Source organism: Orycteropus afer, unplaced genomic scaffold (genome assembly GCF_000298275.1).
Source record: "Orycteropus afer afer isolate SDZICR_OR568_19922 unplaced genomic scaffold, OryAfe1.0 scaffold00040, whole genome shotgun sequence".
Classification (NCBI taxonomy): Eukaryota; Metazoa; Chordata; class Mammalia; order Tubulidentata; family Orycteropodidae; genus Orycteropus; species Orycteropus afer.
The window spans coordinates 14058705-14076065 of record NW_006921627.1 but is presented as its reverse complement, the minus strand read 5'-3'; the positions used below and the strand labels follow the sequence as shown (position 1 = coordinate 14076065).

Sequence of the window (17361 nt, the reverse complement as noted above, 5' to 3'; positions counted from 1 at the left end):
GAGAAAGGAAGATGGAGAAGTGATTCTTGCTGAGGTAGAAACAGGCTTGTGATGTGCAGTAAATGCTAAGGATGAGGTGGAACTACTTAGGGAAGAAGGAACCAAAGGAAAGCAGAGGCAGCTGGGGCCAGATTGAGAGGGAAAACGGGCTGATTGCAGAAAGACATACATGATCTTGGGCCAACCCTTCTATCACTCACCAGTGTGGTCATAACCTTTGGAATGAGGGTGTGAGCAACTGCAAAATCCCTATCCTCCTTCTCATTCCATCCTCATTGTAACACTGCATTCTACTTTTCTTGTCTGGCTTTCTTTCTCTCCCTCACTGTTTCAGATTAGGCCAAATTTGAAGTCTGCTCTAGGGAGTGGCCCTGTTCATCTTATTCTCCAGCCAAAGTAGGAATAGTGCGAGAAGGAGAGAGACATATTCAGCAGCCAAAGAACTCGGTGGAAAGAGCAGAGCACCGCGAACAGTGAGTTGTTTGTTTAAAATTCCAAATAAATAGAGTGTGTGTGGAGCTGGGAGAGGGGAGGTATGGGAAAGGGGCAATGTCAATGAAATTAGAACTGAACAGACCCCTTCCAATTATCCGTGGAATTAAAATGAGGACACCAAGAGGGGCAGAAGATCTCAAAATGCTATAGGTGGAGGGTGGATGTGTATGTGTGTTGGGAAAGGGTTAATGGTGAATGTCACTGATTTGAATTTAGTAGGACTCCCCCCACCCTGAAAAAAAAATTATCCATGCAATTCAAATGAGAGAAGACACCAAGAGCAGAATATAATAAAAAGCTACAGATAAAAAGGTAGAGTAGGATTAGACTCTAGATGAAAAACACCATGAGGTAGGGGTAAGTATGGACCATTTAGAATATAAAATACAATATAAAACTTCCTGATTTGATAGAAGAGTAACAAGAGTGAAAATAATGGCAGGTTGCCAAAGAATAGAATTTAAGAAAGAAATAAATGTTGGATGAGAGAAGAAAGAGAAAAAGAGCTTGAATCATAAGAGGAACCCAAGAGAACTCCTTGGAAACAAAGGGAGGGCCCTAGTATATTCTTGGAAGTGAAATGCCAGTATGTCCCTAAGTCTTACACTCTCCTCTCCTCACCTCCCGTACCAGATATGCTGCTCTTGAAACCCAAGATACTGCTGTTTCTCACTGTGCTCATCATCCCCTCCGGTGAGTCCCTGTCTTTATTCTTTTCTACCCCAAATGCTGACTCTTCAGCTACACGTGAATTTGGAGGTGGATGTGTTGGAGAGAGAGATGAAAGAATATAGATTGGTGAGGAACAGAAAGGGAGATGCTTGCCATTGGGGTGTACAATTGCTATCAGAGAAAAGAACAGATTTTTTGTCAAAGGAGAAAGGGCAGGAATGTGAATAGATGACCTCAGACTTGGAAAAAGGTATCCTGAGAGTTATGAAACTAAAAGGAAATTAAGATGCACACAAATGCATGTTAACCAATGGCGAGTCACACACATAAATGTGTTAAGTAAACAAATGTATACATGAACATATAGACAACCAAGTAAGAAATGGGACCAACTTTAAACTCTGAAGGAAAACAATGGGTAAATATACGGTAACACATAAACACTTGTGCCAGCGTGTTGTTATTGTTGTTATGTGCCGTCGAGTCAGCCCTGACTCATAGCAACCCCTCCTTGGGTTTCCGAGGCAGTATCACTACGGAAGTAGGATTGCCCAACCTTCCTTCCGAGGAGTGGCTGATGGATTTGAACCGCCAGCCATCTGGTGAGCAGTCAAGTGCCTTAGCCACTATGCCAGCATACACACATATATATTCACATACAAACTATATATGACACAGCTACATGCAAAAGAAAATTGATCTTTACAGATTTCACAGAAACTAGTTAGAAGATTGGACACAGAACGTAAACTTCAGACTTTAAAGATATCTTAATTTTTTTTTTCTTATTCTGCCAGACATAGACTGTAAGAAAATAACTCCACTGCCTTGTTCAGAGAGTTGGAAGAATGTGAAGATAGCAGCACTGTACACACGAGAATGGCTGTGGGCCCTTTCTATGTGATGGGACCTCACTCCTGGTCAGAAATTAGGGCAAGAGGGAATCTGGGTCAAGGCAGAGCAGAGCAGGCTTTGTTCTCGGAACTTTTCCTCTTTTGTGAGTGTTTTCTAATCAGGTTAGTGTGGAACACTAATGGTCGGAGTAATTTTGTATTGACCTATATAGGAGTATGAACACAGAAAGAGAAAATTAAACCATTTCTCCACCATTTTCTGGTTCATCTCATTAAAGAGTTATGAAATAGAGATGTGGAGTAACTCACATCCCTTTTCTGTTTCCTTTGGTACAGAATGGATAACCCCAGGTGTCAATGGTCAGCGAGGAGGTAAGCAAACCATTGGATCTGGGCCCTCTTGGGGTTCTTATCAGGATAATGTGGGTGAAAGGTCAGAATTAAAGAATCTGGGCTAGAACGGAGATACATTGTCAACATGTGGGAAGTGGGATTTACTTCACCAGTTTCCACAGCCCTGTTTTTGTTAGTTGCTATCCAGTCAGTTCTGACTCATGGTGACCCCTTGTGCATAGAGAACTGCACTCAGGTTTTGCAAGGCTGTGACCTTTCAGAAGCAGATGACTAGGTCTTTATTCCAAGGTGTCTCTGGGTGTGTTCAAACTGCCAACCTTTAGGCAAGTTGTCGAGCGCTTGACTGTTTTCACCAATCAATTCATGAAACCTTTTTTTAAAAAAATGTACCACTGAAATACCTTTTCCAAGACCTTCCTTTATGCCCATCTCTTGTTTCCACTCACCCTCTATACATCTCTTATCTCAATCAGAAAATTCTCCCTAATCCCTACAGAATGAATTTGTCTATCCATATAGCAGCTGAGAAAATAAAACAGAAAGGCAGTGTAAGAAGTCACCTCAATACGACAGTGAAACTGACACAACTGCACAGTTTTGGCTCTCAAAGTACCACTTGATAAAGGAAACTCTGATCAACAGCTCCACCCTGCTCCAAGGCATTCACCATAATCATTACTTAACTCCTGCTTTTCTCAACCAATCAGTGTTTGAGGACAGACCACTGTGGTATGCAATCTGTTAATGGGTCATATAGGCAATTATTAAGTCACAAATAATGTTTTCTAATGAATTAGAATAGATTAAAATAAAAAGATCAGAGTACATTGCAATAAACCAAAACCAAGCTCACTGCCATCAAGTTGATTCTGACTCATAGTGACCCTTACTGGGATTCTGAGGTGGTAAATCTTTATGGAAGTAGATCACTCCATCTTCCTTCCACAGAGTGGCTGGTGGATTTGAACTGCCAGCCTTCTGGTTATCAGTGAAATGCCACCAGGGTTCCTGCATTGCAATACTGTATTGCAATAAAACCAAACTCACTGCCGTGGAGTCGGATCCGACTCATAGCGACCCCTCCTTGGGTTTCCGAGGCAGTATCACTACGGAAGTAGATTGCCCCATCTTCCTTCCGAGGAGTGGCTGGTGGGTTTGAACCGCCAGCCTTCTGGTTAGCAGTCAAGTGCCTTAGGCATTATGCTACCAGAGCTCCTTGTATTACAATAGTAAAGTAAGTGCTTGACTAGTAGCTGAAAGGTTGGCAGTTCAAACCCACCCGGGGTGCCTCAGAAGACAGTCCTGACCATCTACTTCCAAAAGGTCACAGCCTTGAAAAGCCTGTGGAGCACAGTTCTACTCTGTACATAAGAGGTTACAATGAGTCAGAATTGAATTTGATGGCAACCAACAACATCCTGGAATACAATATAACACATACTTCTCACTGTGGGTGCTGGTATGGAAGCTGAAAATATAGAAATAAAAACCTTTCCTTCCTGTTGTTGGTAAGGATGTCTGTCTGAGTTTCTGAGCCTAGATCAGATTTCAGCACTTTGCATAACTAAAAATCATCTTTTGGCTGGTCGTGATCTAGTCCTGTTTTAAGACTTTGGGATGCTTTCTAATAAAAATGATGAAAATATTTTCTTAAGATACCTTTTCAGAGGACATTCATGAATCCTAGATAAAGTATTTATATGGTGGTAGCCCTTGAGAAAAGTGGGCAAACTGAGGCACATGCAGAAACGCAGTGCTTTGCCTTGAAATACTGAGGAGCCAGCTCAGACACAATCTCAAGCCCTCTGTGTTGCTTCACCCCACTGATTCTGTGAATGGCTAGGCTGGAATGTGACTAGGCTTCTAGAGGAAGGGAAACCGGGCAGGGCTAGGCTACACCCTATAGAGCCTCCACTCCCCTCTGAAACAGTTCAGGTCAGTGGTTTTTCGAATATTCAGTGGGATTGGAAGAGGATTGAATTCCTTTTACTAAAATTTGTTCTGAAAGAAACAACTTATACAGAAGGTTAAGAGACTGGTTGGTTAGATCTGATGAATTTCCATGTGAAACTACCAAGAGTGAAGTAAGTAGGAGAAACTTCTATGAAATGCTGTATTTACATTTTCACTTTTCTTACATTTATCAATAACTCTAATACACTTTATAAAAATGTTTATTCTCATGGGATTTAAATGTGACATTTAGAAGCTAAAATTTTACCCAAAGAATGAATCAAAGCAAACTACCATATGTGAATTTGCTGACACCTAGTGGGGAAAATTTAAACAGTCTACATTGGAGGATAATTGCAGATTAAAGATTTGCTATATATTTGTATGTAAAAACTGCTTTGTTGTTTTCCTTTAAAGTAGAGACAATTATTTTTTTAGCAAGTGCTGGTATTTACAGTTTCAGATACCATTTTCTTTGTTTATGCTAGTAGATTTCATCTTAAGATCTGGACCTTTTTGTTTCTTTTTTCCCTGACTTTACTTTTCAGTGACCAACTGCCAAGACAATTCTTCCCCAATATGAGCATTTCCCCTCCCCTTCCCCATACCTCTCACTGAATATCAGAAAATGATGGTTTCTGATCAACACCACTCTTGGTAAACTCTTTGTATATAAGCCTATTGGTATATTCATATTCCATAATATCAAAATTAGAAATATCAAAATCAACATGTCTTTTGTATAGACAATTTTCATCTTAAATAAGGGTTGCAAAAAGGTCATCACTACCAGAAGGCTGGCAGTTCAAACGCACCAGCCACTCCTTTGAAGGAAGGTTGGGCGATCTACTTCTGTAGTGATACTGGCTAGGAAACCCAAGGAGGGGTAGCTATGAGTTAGATCGGACTCATCAGCAGTGTTTTTTTTTTTATATGACCTTGGATGAATGATCTGTCTTCCTGGTGCTATTCTACCATCTGCAAAAACGAGGATTAAAGGAGTCCCTGGATGATTCAAACAGTTATGTGCTTACCTACTAACTAAAAGTTTAGCTGTTCAAGCCCACTCAGAAGCACCTTAGAAGAAAGGCCTGGTGGTCTGCTTCTGAAAGATTGCAGCCTTGAAAACCTCATGAAGCAGTTTTACTCTGACACTCTTAGGGTCTTCACGAATCAGAATTGACTCAAAGACATCTGTTTGTTTGTTTTTGAGGATTAAATAAATTAATATATTTAAGTGTTTTAAACAATACCTAGCACATAGTAACTCCAAATAAGCTATATGTATAACTAACAATATATGTATATCAAACCAGTTCCAATAGTATAAAGAACATCACAACTGATTTCCAGACTCTCACTAGAGAATACAGCCTTGCATTCCTGCAGTCTAAAGCTTAATCAAATTGAGAAAGGGGATGTCCGCCAGATGGGCATGTAGTTCACTCATTCCTCTAGATCAGGCAGACAAAGAAAAAGGGTATTCTAGGCTAAGAATGTATGAGTATCATCATAGAAATAGGAAAGTAGAGTGTTTGTGTTACAGGGGAAAGAACTTAGATTGGAGAAGCCAAGAAGGAAGAACAATTGTGGGCTACCTGCTATGTGTTGGGTATTATGCTAGACAATTTCACTGACTGGGAGTGCAAGGGTGAGAGAAGGACAGGGAATGCTCAGAAAATGTTTTCTGATACTGTTTTCAGATGATGTGACTCCAGTGACTCAAGAATCATTCACAGAAGATCCAAGTAAGCTATTTTGTTTTCCTAAATTGGGGATAGAAGGATGACATCAATGCAAAGAAAAATAAAAACTAGAAGAGAATAGTGGGCAGTCTAAGTTCACACATGAACTCTGGAAACATGCCAAACTTTATTATCTCTTCCATTTCTTTCTGTGATGTTGTTAGTTGCCTTTGAGTCAGGCTTTAAACCATGGCCACCCATGCACAATGGATTGAAAGGCCGCCGGGTCTTGCACCATCCCTATGATCAGACCGGGGATCGGATTGTTGTGACTCTTAGGGTTTTCATTGGCAGATTGGCAAAAAAAAAATCAGGCCTTTCTTCCTAGTTTGTGCTAGTCTGGAAGCTCTACTGAAACCTGGTCATCATATCACAACATGTAATCCTCCATTGACAAGTGGGTGGTGGCTACATAAGAGATGCATTGGCCAGGAATTGAAACCAGAGTCCACATTCTTTCACTTAAATTTTCCTTATCCCCTTTTGGGTCACCATCTCTTTATCTTGCTTCCTTTCGTTATTTTTCCTATCTACATTTTTTTTTTTTTCCATTCTTTGCAGATCTGGTAAATGATCCTGCCACAGATGAAACAGGTGAGTTTTATCACATTTCTGAATGATTCTTGTTGATTTCAGCTCTGAAATTAAGCCTACATTTATATCTCTGGGAAAGTGACAAAGGGTTTATGGGAGTGTTGTTCACATTCATTGGAATAAAAGGAAAGAGAGACCTTCTAATCCTCTAAGAAGAGGAAATAAAATGGATTAGGGCATGGATAATACAAAACCAAAAAAAGCCACTGCTATCGAGTCAATTCCTACTCATAGGGACAGGACAGAATAAAACTGCCCCACAGGCTGTAAATCAAATGTCTCATCTTTCTCCCATGGAGAAACTGGTGGGTTTGTACTGCTGATCTTTTGCTTAGCAGCCGAATGCTTTAATCACTATGTCACCATGTTGTTGTTGTTGTTATGTGCCATCGAGTCGGCCTGGACTCATAGCGACCCCTCCTTGGGTTTCTGAGGCAGTATCACTACGGAAGTAGGATTGCCCAACCTTCCTTCTGAGGAGTGGCTGGTGGGTTTGAACCGCCAGCCTTCTGGTTAGCAGTCAAGTGCCTTAGGCACTATGCTACCAGAGCTCCATGGGTAATATAAAAACCAAAACCAAACTCACTACCATTGAGTTGATTCTGACTCATAGTGACCCCCGCTGGGTTTCTGAGGTGTATCTTCTTTCTGCAGAGTGGCTGATGGGTTTGAACCACCAGCCTTCTGGTTAGCAGTCAAATGCCTTAGGCACCGCACCATCAGAACTCCTTATGGATATTAGGGCAAGGGTCAAAGCTACAGCTAGGTTTGTGTGCTATGTCAAAAGGAGTAAAATTAATTAAAATAATTGTGAATATTTATGGAAAAATATTGCTCCTATTGACTTCCAAAATTGTCAATAGAACCAATATTTTTCCATGAATAAGTATTTTTTTCCATAAATAAATATTTACCATTGTTGTTGTTAAGTGCCGTCGAGTCGTTTCCGACTCATAGCGACCCCATGCACAGCAGAACGAAACACTGCCCGATCCCGCGCCAGCCCCACAATTCCTGCTATACTTGAGCCCATCATCGCAGCCACCGTATCAATCCATCTCCTTGAAGGCCTCCCCCTCTTTCGTCGACCCTTACTTTTCGTCACCATTACTTCAATTAATTTTGCTTCCTTTGACGTAACACACAAAACTACTCATAGCCTTACCCCTTGCTTAATATCTCCATTCCACCTTTTCCTTTTCTGCCTCTTACCCCTTGTCAATTCAAAGCCCTCCTCACACCTGCTATTTTGTGCCTTTTCAGTTCTGGCTGATATGGAGCCTTCTACACATGAACTGGGTGAGTTCAGATCTGGGATCCTAGGGCCACCAGGGCCATTCTGGGCTTTCCCCAGAGCCCATATGGAAGGCAGTGCAGTTGGTGATAGATCCTAAATAAACAGGATTGCAGTATATGTAACACATTTTTTCTATATTTTAATTCAAATCGATACACATTTTGAGCCCCTAAATGCAGGAACTATGCTGGGTGTTTGAAAATACTAAGACATACTCTTTCTGTCAAACATTCTAAGATTTTGGGTGGAGTGAAGGGGAGACAAATTCGTGTTTGGGAAGATAAAAGAAAAATTACTAGAAGTAATGCTTGAATTGAATCTTGAAAGAAGAATTGAAGTAAGGTAGACATCCAGGGAGAGGATAGGCATTCTAGCCGGAGGGAATAGCAAATTCAGAGGTATAAAAGCAATATAAAGCTTGGTACATAGGAAAACTCTTTGGAACATCTATGGAAAAAAAAAAAAAACAAGGAAAAAGTTGGGGGTGCCTTATAAAAAGTAAAAAAAAAAAAAATTACACACAGAAAGGAACATTTTTTGATGGTTACCAGGTATGAGGGAGAGGGAGGGAAAATCACTAACTAGAGAGTAGAATGTATTAACTTCTGTGAAAGGAAAAGCAATGTACAGTAAGGGAAAAGCAATGTACAGTAGGGAGGCAAAGGAAGAGATGGGAGGTGCACAAGAGTAAAAGGCAACCAAGATAAATACCATTAGATATAAAATCCTATAGTAATAACAAACAACAATCTACAAGTGGATACATAGTTAAACCTGGCACATGGGAGTATACTCACAAATATGTATAGGTTTGGCAGAGGATATTTCTACACATGTATTTGTATGTGCTGCAAAGTATCCATGTATGTAGTAGAGCATACAAGGGGCAATGTTATAAAAACTTCTTAGCCATAACCAGTCACTGGGCTTGGGGGTTTAGGATTATAGTCTTAGGGGACACTAAGATCAATTGGCATAACATAGTCCACAAGGACAATGTTCTACAGCCTACTTTGGTGAGTAGCAACTTAGGTCTTAAAAGCGTGTGAGCAGCGATCTAAGATAAAAATGTTGGTCTCTCCTCATTGGGAGCAGAGAAGAGTGAAGAAAATCAAAGACTCAAATAATTTGTCCAAAGGACTAATGGACCAAGCAAACCACACCCTGAGACAAAAACTAGATGGTGCCCGACTACTGACTACTGTGTTTGGGATCACAATGGAAGGTTCTGGATAGAGTGGGAGAAAAATGTAGGACAAAATTCAAACTATAAAAAAAATGACCAGACTTAGTTGTCTGATAGAGACTTGGGGAACTCCCGAGACTATGGCCTTTAGACACCCTTCGAACCTGGAATTGAACCCCCTTCTAGGAATCACCTTTCAGTCAAACAATATAGATCTATAAACAATATGCCTTCCTCAGAACAAGCAAATATAGGAGACCAAAATGGAAGCATTTACCCAAAAACAAAGCTCAGAAGGCAGAAATGGGCAGGAAAGGATGAATGGTTATAAGGAATCCAGGGAGGAAGTGGGAAAAATGCCGTTACATTGAAGGGGTTGCAACTAATGTCACAAAACAAAATGTATATAAATTGTTGAATGGAAATCTAATGTTAAAACAAAACCAAACAAAAAAAACACTAACATAGAAAATCTGTAGAGTTCAAGCCAGGTGTTTTAGCTTCAAATATCCAGATATTTGAAGGCAGGCATGTGTTTGTATGTGTATGTATGTACTTATTATGTATATATGTGTATATTTACTATGAGGGAGCATTCAGGCTTACAAGATAAGTTCCTTGTATTAGGTACTCTATACACTACTGCTCATTAAGATTTGTTAAACAAAACTTTGATGTAAACAAAACAAATTTTTTAAAGTAGGGGGATGTGGAAACTAGAAGAGGAGATAAAAGATAAGATTATTTTAACAAATATTTATTAAAAGTCTACTATGTATGTAGGTGCCAGGGATATAAAAGAAGCCAAACAAAAGCTACTGCCATGGAGTCGATTTCCATGCAAAGCAAATAATAGGACAGAGTAGAACTGCCCCATGGGGTTTCCAAGGCTATAAATTTTTACAGAAGCAGAGTGTCATCTTTCTCCTGTGGAATGGCTGGTGGCTTCAAACTACTGACCTTTTGTTAGCAGCTGAATGTTTTAACCACCAGGGCGCCATCAGAGCTCCTTAGGTAAACAGAAGGGGAAGAAATTTTCAGATGAAGAGAATAAATGGGGTTAGGACGGAAGTGAAAGCCTAGTGCAAAGCGTTTGTACAGGAGGTGATCCTAATCAGATTTGTGCGCTGGAAAGATCACTCTGAATGGCAATGTGGAAAACCAAGAGAGGTTGCTATGAGTTGGATCCAACTCCATAGCACTGAGGTTTCTTTTAAGCCTGGGACTAGGAAAACTGGTGAAAATCTATTGCAGCTGTTCCAATAAAATATGGCCTGAATCCAGGAAGAGGTAGTGAGATTTGAGCATAGACTATCAGGAGAAAGGAATTGTTGAGAGAATGTCCAGATTTTCGGTGAAGGGAAAGATGAACTTGAATTGGTGTATCCGGTGTGAGAAATGATAAATTTAAGGATCTTTGAAAAATCTAAGAAAAATGTTTAGGTCTGGAGTTTAGGTGAAAGATCTGGACCAGAAATATATTTGGGGATTATCAGCATATAAACTTGTGATTAAAATTATGGAACAGATGAGAACACCCAGCATACTTCCTAGTGTCCTATCTCTTACTAACTCTTCCAATGGCAACTCTCCTGGATTGTCTATTGCCAAAGTACTCACTTAATTCCTTGGCATGTTCTCCATTTGGGGAACTAGATCCATATTTAACTTGCCATTAGCTTACGTTTGGCTATGGTATGACTCTATCCCTTACCAACCCTGATGAGGTATCTAATTTACAGAGAAGTTTTCTCTCCTGAGGAGGAGTTTCTTGTTGTTATGTGCTGTCGAGTTGGACCTGACTCATAGCAACCCCTCCTTGGGTTTCCGAGGCAGATCACTACGGAAGTAGATTGCCCCATCTTCCTTCCGAGGAGTGGCTGGTGGGTTTGAACCACCAGCCTTCTGGTTAGCAAGTCAAGTGCCTTAGACACTATGCTACCAGAGCTTTCTCTCATTAGCCTTAGGATAAAGCCTTTCAGGGCATATGACTCTGCCTTGTTTTCTTTTTAAATTTGATACTTGTCAACAATAAAGTGTACAGAGGGTTCTTAAGTTTCTGGGATAGAAAGAAAGACAGTATCAGATTTCGCACCCGAGCTCCTAAATCTCTTCAATTTTGTGGCATCACAGGTTTTCTTTAAGAGATTGCTATAAGAGTTATCCAATCTTTATTCTCTATTCACAGAGACCCAAAGTAGGTCCTAAATGAGGCAAAATGACAATACAGAGGTAGTCACTTCTGGAACTAGTAATGACTGAATAAAATTTCTGCTTTTCAGCCTCACCCAATGACAAAAATACCACCACAGGTATGTCTCTTGCATGTCTTTTTCTTGTTTCATTTTTGTCTTTCCTGGTGCCCTTATGTCCTTGTTCTGTTGTGGGTACTTGGTGCATCTAGTTTACTGCCAATTCTTTTTGAGAAAGTATTTTTAGTGCACTCATTCCCCCCTTGTCTTTATGAAAAATGAAGCCTAAAAGCCATAGGAAGAAAGATAGGACCACTATGGCATAGTCCTGAAATAGACTTTTTCTTGAAATACCCTTGGAATTGATGTTTAGTGGGTTGGGAAGTGAAATCAGTTGGGCTAAAATTGCTTCCCCTAATGTACTGATAATTCTGATATGCAGCTAGAGTTGAAAACTACTGAAACAGAGAATTAGTGACCTGTCTGAAAATTCTTATTCTTCAGAATGGGATTATGAGTAATTCAGTGTAGTATTTCATATTGCCATCTGGATAATCCTAGAAGGACTTTTTACTAGTAGGATCTTCAGAAATTATTTTATCACACCCTTGCTTCCAGGTACAGAAAATGCCTAAAATTTCAATTTAGCCAAATTCCTCTTGCTCTGCTTTGCTTAGTAGAAAAGACATGCCCCAATTTACAATGATTCTCTATAAAGACTCAGGATTTTCTCCCACTCTATCTCAATGTCCTTATCCCTTTAATTCATTGTTTATGCCTCTCCTATATACACCTCATTTTTTGTATTGGGCTTTTTCAGAGTGCCGAGATGAGAAATTTCCTTGCACAAGACTCTACTCTGTGCACCGCCCAGTCAAGCAATGTATTCATCAGTTGTGCCTCACCAGGTACGGCATCCCAGTATGGCCACAGGGCATCTTCCACGGTGTTTTCATGTCAGTAACTACTAAATGAGAGCCAGCTATGGAATTGCAGTGTTTGATAGAACAAAAATTTTGAACTAACTCTCCTTGCTATTCTTTTTTTTTTTTTTCTTATTAGGATTTGGGTGAAGATTTACAGAGTAAATTCACTTTTCACACAGCAGTTCACATATACTTTGTCTCATGTCATTGACCAAAATTTACAATGCAGCAGCTCCCCTCCCACTTCCTCCCCATAGTTACCTCCTCCCAGTGTCCATCCCTTCATACTCTTCTGCACCCTGAGCTATCTCCCTGTGCATAAGCAGCCCTTCCTTCTCCCATGATTGTTCTCTCCAGGGTGTGTGTCTACTTGAGGTAAATGTTTAACTCACATGCCTGTACTTTGTTTGGCTGGAAACCACAGTTGTGGGTTCAATTCCAGACCTGAAGGGCAGCTAGGGGCCATAGTCTCAGTGGTTACACCAGGCTCCATTGGACCAGCAAACCTAGTCCCCACCTTCTTTTTTTTTTTTTTGCCTCCAAATGATTTTGAGTTTTGTTCCACATTGTTCTCCCTCTTCATGCAGGATCTCCTACATCCCTTCCAAGTGGATGGCAGTGGTAGCTGGGCACCATCTAGTTCTTCTGGTCTCATAGTTGTATAGGTTGCAGATCGGATGGTGTACCAGTCGCTAGGACTGATTGTTTCCATTAATTTTGGTTTTCTTCTTTCTTCTTGACGAGGAGAGACCCGTTGTTGCATCTAGATGGCAGCTTCCTAGCTTTTAAGGTCCCAGTCGCTACTCGCCAAAGTAGTAGGTGGAACAATGTTTTGTATAGTATGTTATGCCAATTGAGCTTGATGTCCCCTGCGACTATGTCCCAAGCCCGCTCTCCTTGCTATTCTTGAAGGTGCCAGCTAGAACCTGGGTTGAGGTGTACAGAGAATAAGGGTGATTGACAGGCCTAGACATTAGAGGACATATGACAGTGAAGGTTGGAGAAAGGAGGGTTGTGAGGGAAACAATGCTAGATTGATTTTATCACCTGGTAGAAAAAGGCTGAAGCAAAAGGTACAGCTATGAAGGTAGTAAATAGTTGGGGGAAAAAACCCCAAACCAAACTAACTGCTGTGGAGTGAGATCTAACTCATAGCAACCCCTCCTTAGGTTCCGTCGGTATCACTACGAAAGTAGATTACCCAATCTTCCTTCCGAGAAGTAGCTGGTGGGTTTGAACTGCCAGCCTTCTGGTTAGCAGTCAAATGCCTTAGGGACTATGTACAAAATAGCAGGAAGGAATATTAAGCGCCTCTAGGTCAGAAAATGTGCACTGTCACTAAGAATGGTAATTTACACAATTCTATCCCCTACACTCCTCCAAAAAGAAAAAAAAAAAAAAGTCCAAAATAGTCAACCAAATCTAGATTGTGGGAGAGGGGGAAGAAAACAGTGGGGGAATACAGGAATTAAAGAGGCATCCTAAACCTAGAATAATTTTTCCTCTCAATGCCTTTTATATCTCTTTCCTTGACTATGACTTTGGGACTGTGGCAGCTTACGGCGTATGTACATCATCAATAATGAGATATGCTCCCGTCTTGTCTGTAAGGAACATGAAGTTATGAAAGGTAAGATGATGTCAGGGGGTTTACTCGGGAGAGACAGTTATGAGAGACACTGTGTTAGTTGATCTACTACTATGAAGCAAGGACAAACAAGAGGAGGTTCAGTCTATTCTCTTAGTTTCCACCAGCCCCTTTATTCCATTTGCTCAAAATAAACAATCGATGTAAAATCTATGTAAGATACAAGCATAACCTAAGAAAAGTACCATAGATCCTTTTCCAACTAGATTTTAACTCCCAATCTTTCCTATACATACAGCTGCTTTTGAAGATCACTCACTGGCGAAGAGGACAAGCAAGTTGTTACAGATAGTAGATTTTCCTAGTCAGCAACTATGTTCATAACTCTAAATAAGAAAAAGAAAAACAAACAAACACTAATTTGGAGGCAGTAAGGTTTGTATAGGGCCTATAGATTAAAAATGTTGGACATTTAGAAACTAGCCACACTGTAAATATGCTCCAATTTCAAGACTCATTGACATAATAAGCATTGTGAAATTTCAGAGGTAGGAGAGAAGACTATTAAAACAAAAGGCCCAAGCATATGGTGATAGACCATGCATGGTGGGAACAAAGATACTTCTCACCTTCCCCATGACCAGCCCCAAACCATGTCTGTGGTTAATGAAGGCACCACAGACACAGCCACTTCTTACTCACCAGTCCGCTTTGCACTGACCTCTTGAGTAAGAGCTGTAGTTAACTTCAGAGAAGGAAACTTATCGCTTTCCCCAGTTGGCTCTGGGCAAGCCACCTGCAAAAGCCCCTTGAGATTGAGGATGAGTATTTGGGACTCGAGGCACTTTCACAACTGGACATAATAAACAACATCATGATAAATGTAAAAAAAAAAATTATTCAAGTTGTCAAGTATTTCATTTTTCTTGGATCCACATCAATGAACATGGAAGCAGCAGTCAAGAAGTCAAACCACATTTGCAGACAGGCAGTGGGCAAATCTGGTGCAAAAGTGTCTTTAAAGTGTTAAAACACAAAGATATCACTTTGAGGAATAAGCCCATGACCAAAACCATGTTGTTTTCAATCTCCTCAATGCATGTGAAAGCTGGATAATGAATATGGAAGACCAAAGAAGAATTGATGCCTTTGAATTATGGTGTTGGTGACGAATATTGTATGCAATGGACTGCCAGAAGAATGACTAGAAGAACACATCCACCTTGGAAGAAGTACAGCCAGAATGCTCCTTAGAAGCAAGGAGGGGGGGACTTCTTCACGTGTATTTTGTATATGTTATTAGGAGGGACCTGTCCCTAGAGAAAAACATAATGCTTGGTAAAATTGAGAGTCCCTCAATAAAATGGATTGATACAGTGGCTGCAACAATGGGCTCAAACATGGCAAGGATTGTGAGGAAGGTACACACTGGGCCGTGTTTCATTCTGTTGTATATAGGATTGCTATGAGTAGAAACTGACCTAATAGTACCTAACAACAGGCACTTCAAATGTCTCAGGGGACTTACTAAAGTTAGTTATTTGCACAAAGTAAAACTTTGTGTACTGAATGATTGGATTTAATTTTTTCTATTTAATAGGTCCATGATTAGAAGGATTGGAAGCTAGGGTATAAAGGAAACAGTCACTGACCACCTGCTATGTTTCAAATACTGTGCTTATTACTTTGCTTATTTTACAGAATGGGATAGTGAATTTCAGACAACTTTCTAGTAAGTGGCAGCACTTGGGTTCTAACCCAAATTTGTTTCTCTTCAATTTTTTTCACACCACTACACTGCAAAGACTTCTCTTTGCCTCAAAACATGAGCTTTTGGTATCTTCCTGCAATCTCATCCTTTTTTCTCTTCTAGATGAACTTTGCCGACAGATGGCTGGCCTGCCCCCAAGACGACTCCGTCGCTCCAACTACTTCCGACTCCCTCCTTGTGAAAATTTAGATTTGCAGAGACCCAATGGTCTGTGATCAAGGAAGAGGAAAGAAGAAATAAAGTGTGGGTGGGAGGAAGGGAGTACTCTAGGAAAACAGAATTCCTTCTTGTCTAGATAATCAGTCAGATAACCCAGAGACATTAGTATTGGTATTAGTTAACCCTTTCAAAACTGAATTATTTTCTGCTTTGAATATTTTGTTGAAACCATGTGTTTTCAGTAATGGAAGGCATTTCAGAAATGATAAAAACTTTTTGAAGTAATATGGATTTTGGTGTAATTAGGGGGACATATATGTTCCAATGGGGTCTCTGGTGCTGGGGTTGGTGGGCTGAGGCCTGTTTCTTCAGATTCATGCAGTTACACAGGCTCCAGGAATGGCAACATAAACTAAAAGTGGGACAGCAGCTTCCCACTAAACCTCAGGGGCAGAAAATGTAGGTGGGCACTATATGTCCTACAGGTATGAAAGAGTTAAATCAATCCCTTTGCTTTGTTCAGCTTTTGTCTCCACTTTTTTTTTACCTAAACTGATTACATTTATCTCATTTTTCAGTACTTAAAAGTACAGTCTACATTATTGCATGGTTTTTCTACTTCCCAATATAATAGTCATAGTGGGTAAATGATGACCATGTTGCTTATATACAAACATTCTATATACAATTTCAGGGGAATATAAACATTAGGTTAATAACCAATGTGAGATAGATTATTGGGTGAAAGAAGGTACAGTTGTCTCTTTTAACTAGCCACAGGACTTCATTTATTTTCCTTTTCAAGAGTTCCCCACTCAACTACATGTTCCTTTTTGCTCTTATTTTCACTATTCTGCTGAATTGTCTTGTCCCAGCATTTGCCTGAGATATTTATGAAAAGGATCACAGTAATATTTGTAGTCCAAGAAAATTGTCTAGTAGAACCAAGAAATACACAATACCACCAGCAAAATGTTGTCTTCTGCTAAAATGAGAGATAGGGGCTAAAGAGAGGAGCTAGATCATAAACTTAGACCAATGATTCCCTATCCAATTTTTCATGCAGGTTGTCCAATCTGAAGGCAGGATTGGAAACTAGGTCTCATTTATAGTAGTACCTGGGGTTGGCCCACCCACCTCCACAAAGCAAATTAGACAACTTCATGGGAAACCATACCATTGAGCTGAGTTTCCTTGAGCTGTTGCTGCTTCTTCGTGCTACTTTACATTATGCTACATTATCCTAGCCCTAGCAGTAACCGTGTAGCCTCAGAAAAGTCATTTTCCCTCATTAAACCAAAACCAAATCCATTGCCACAGAGTTGATTCTGACTCATAGTGATCCTTTAGGACAGAGTAGAAATGCCCCACAGAGTATCCAAGGCTGTAAATCTCTATAGAAGCAGACTGCCACATGTTTGTCCTGCAGAGTGGCTGATGGGTTAGAGGTGCTGAACTTTTGGTTAGCTATCTTGAAAATGAGAAAAGTTAAATTTATATTAGTTTTAGGTTCATTTAACTCTGTAATTCTCTGGATTGAAAAGCATTATTCATTTTTTTCTGAAGCTCAGATGC

The 17361-nt window shown here is 40.2% G+C and overlaps 1 protein-coding gene across 1 annotated transcript; it reads left to right on the top strand.

Moving 5' to 3' along the window:
* Positions 1-1130: 1130 nt before the first annotated feature.
* Positions 1131-15842, top strand: MFAP5 (microfibril associated protein 5). The gene is made up of 9 exons (XM_042780457.1): positions 1131-1188; positions 2358-2393; positions 6032-6076; positions 6635-6667; positions 7931-7966; positions 11433-11462; positions 12163-12250; positions 13825-13898; positions 15730-15842. Exons 1-9 carry the CDS (start codon positions 1131-1133, stop codon positions 15840-15842), a joined length of 513 nt encoding a protein of 170 aa, XP_042636391.1.
* The last annotated feature ends 1519 nt before the right edge of the window (positions 15843-17361 follow it).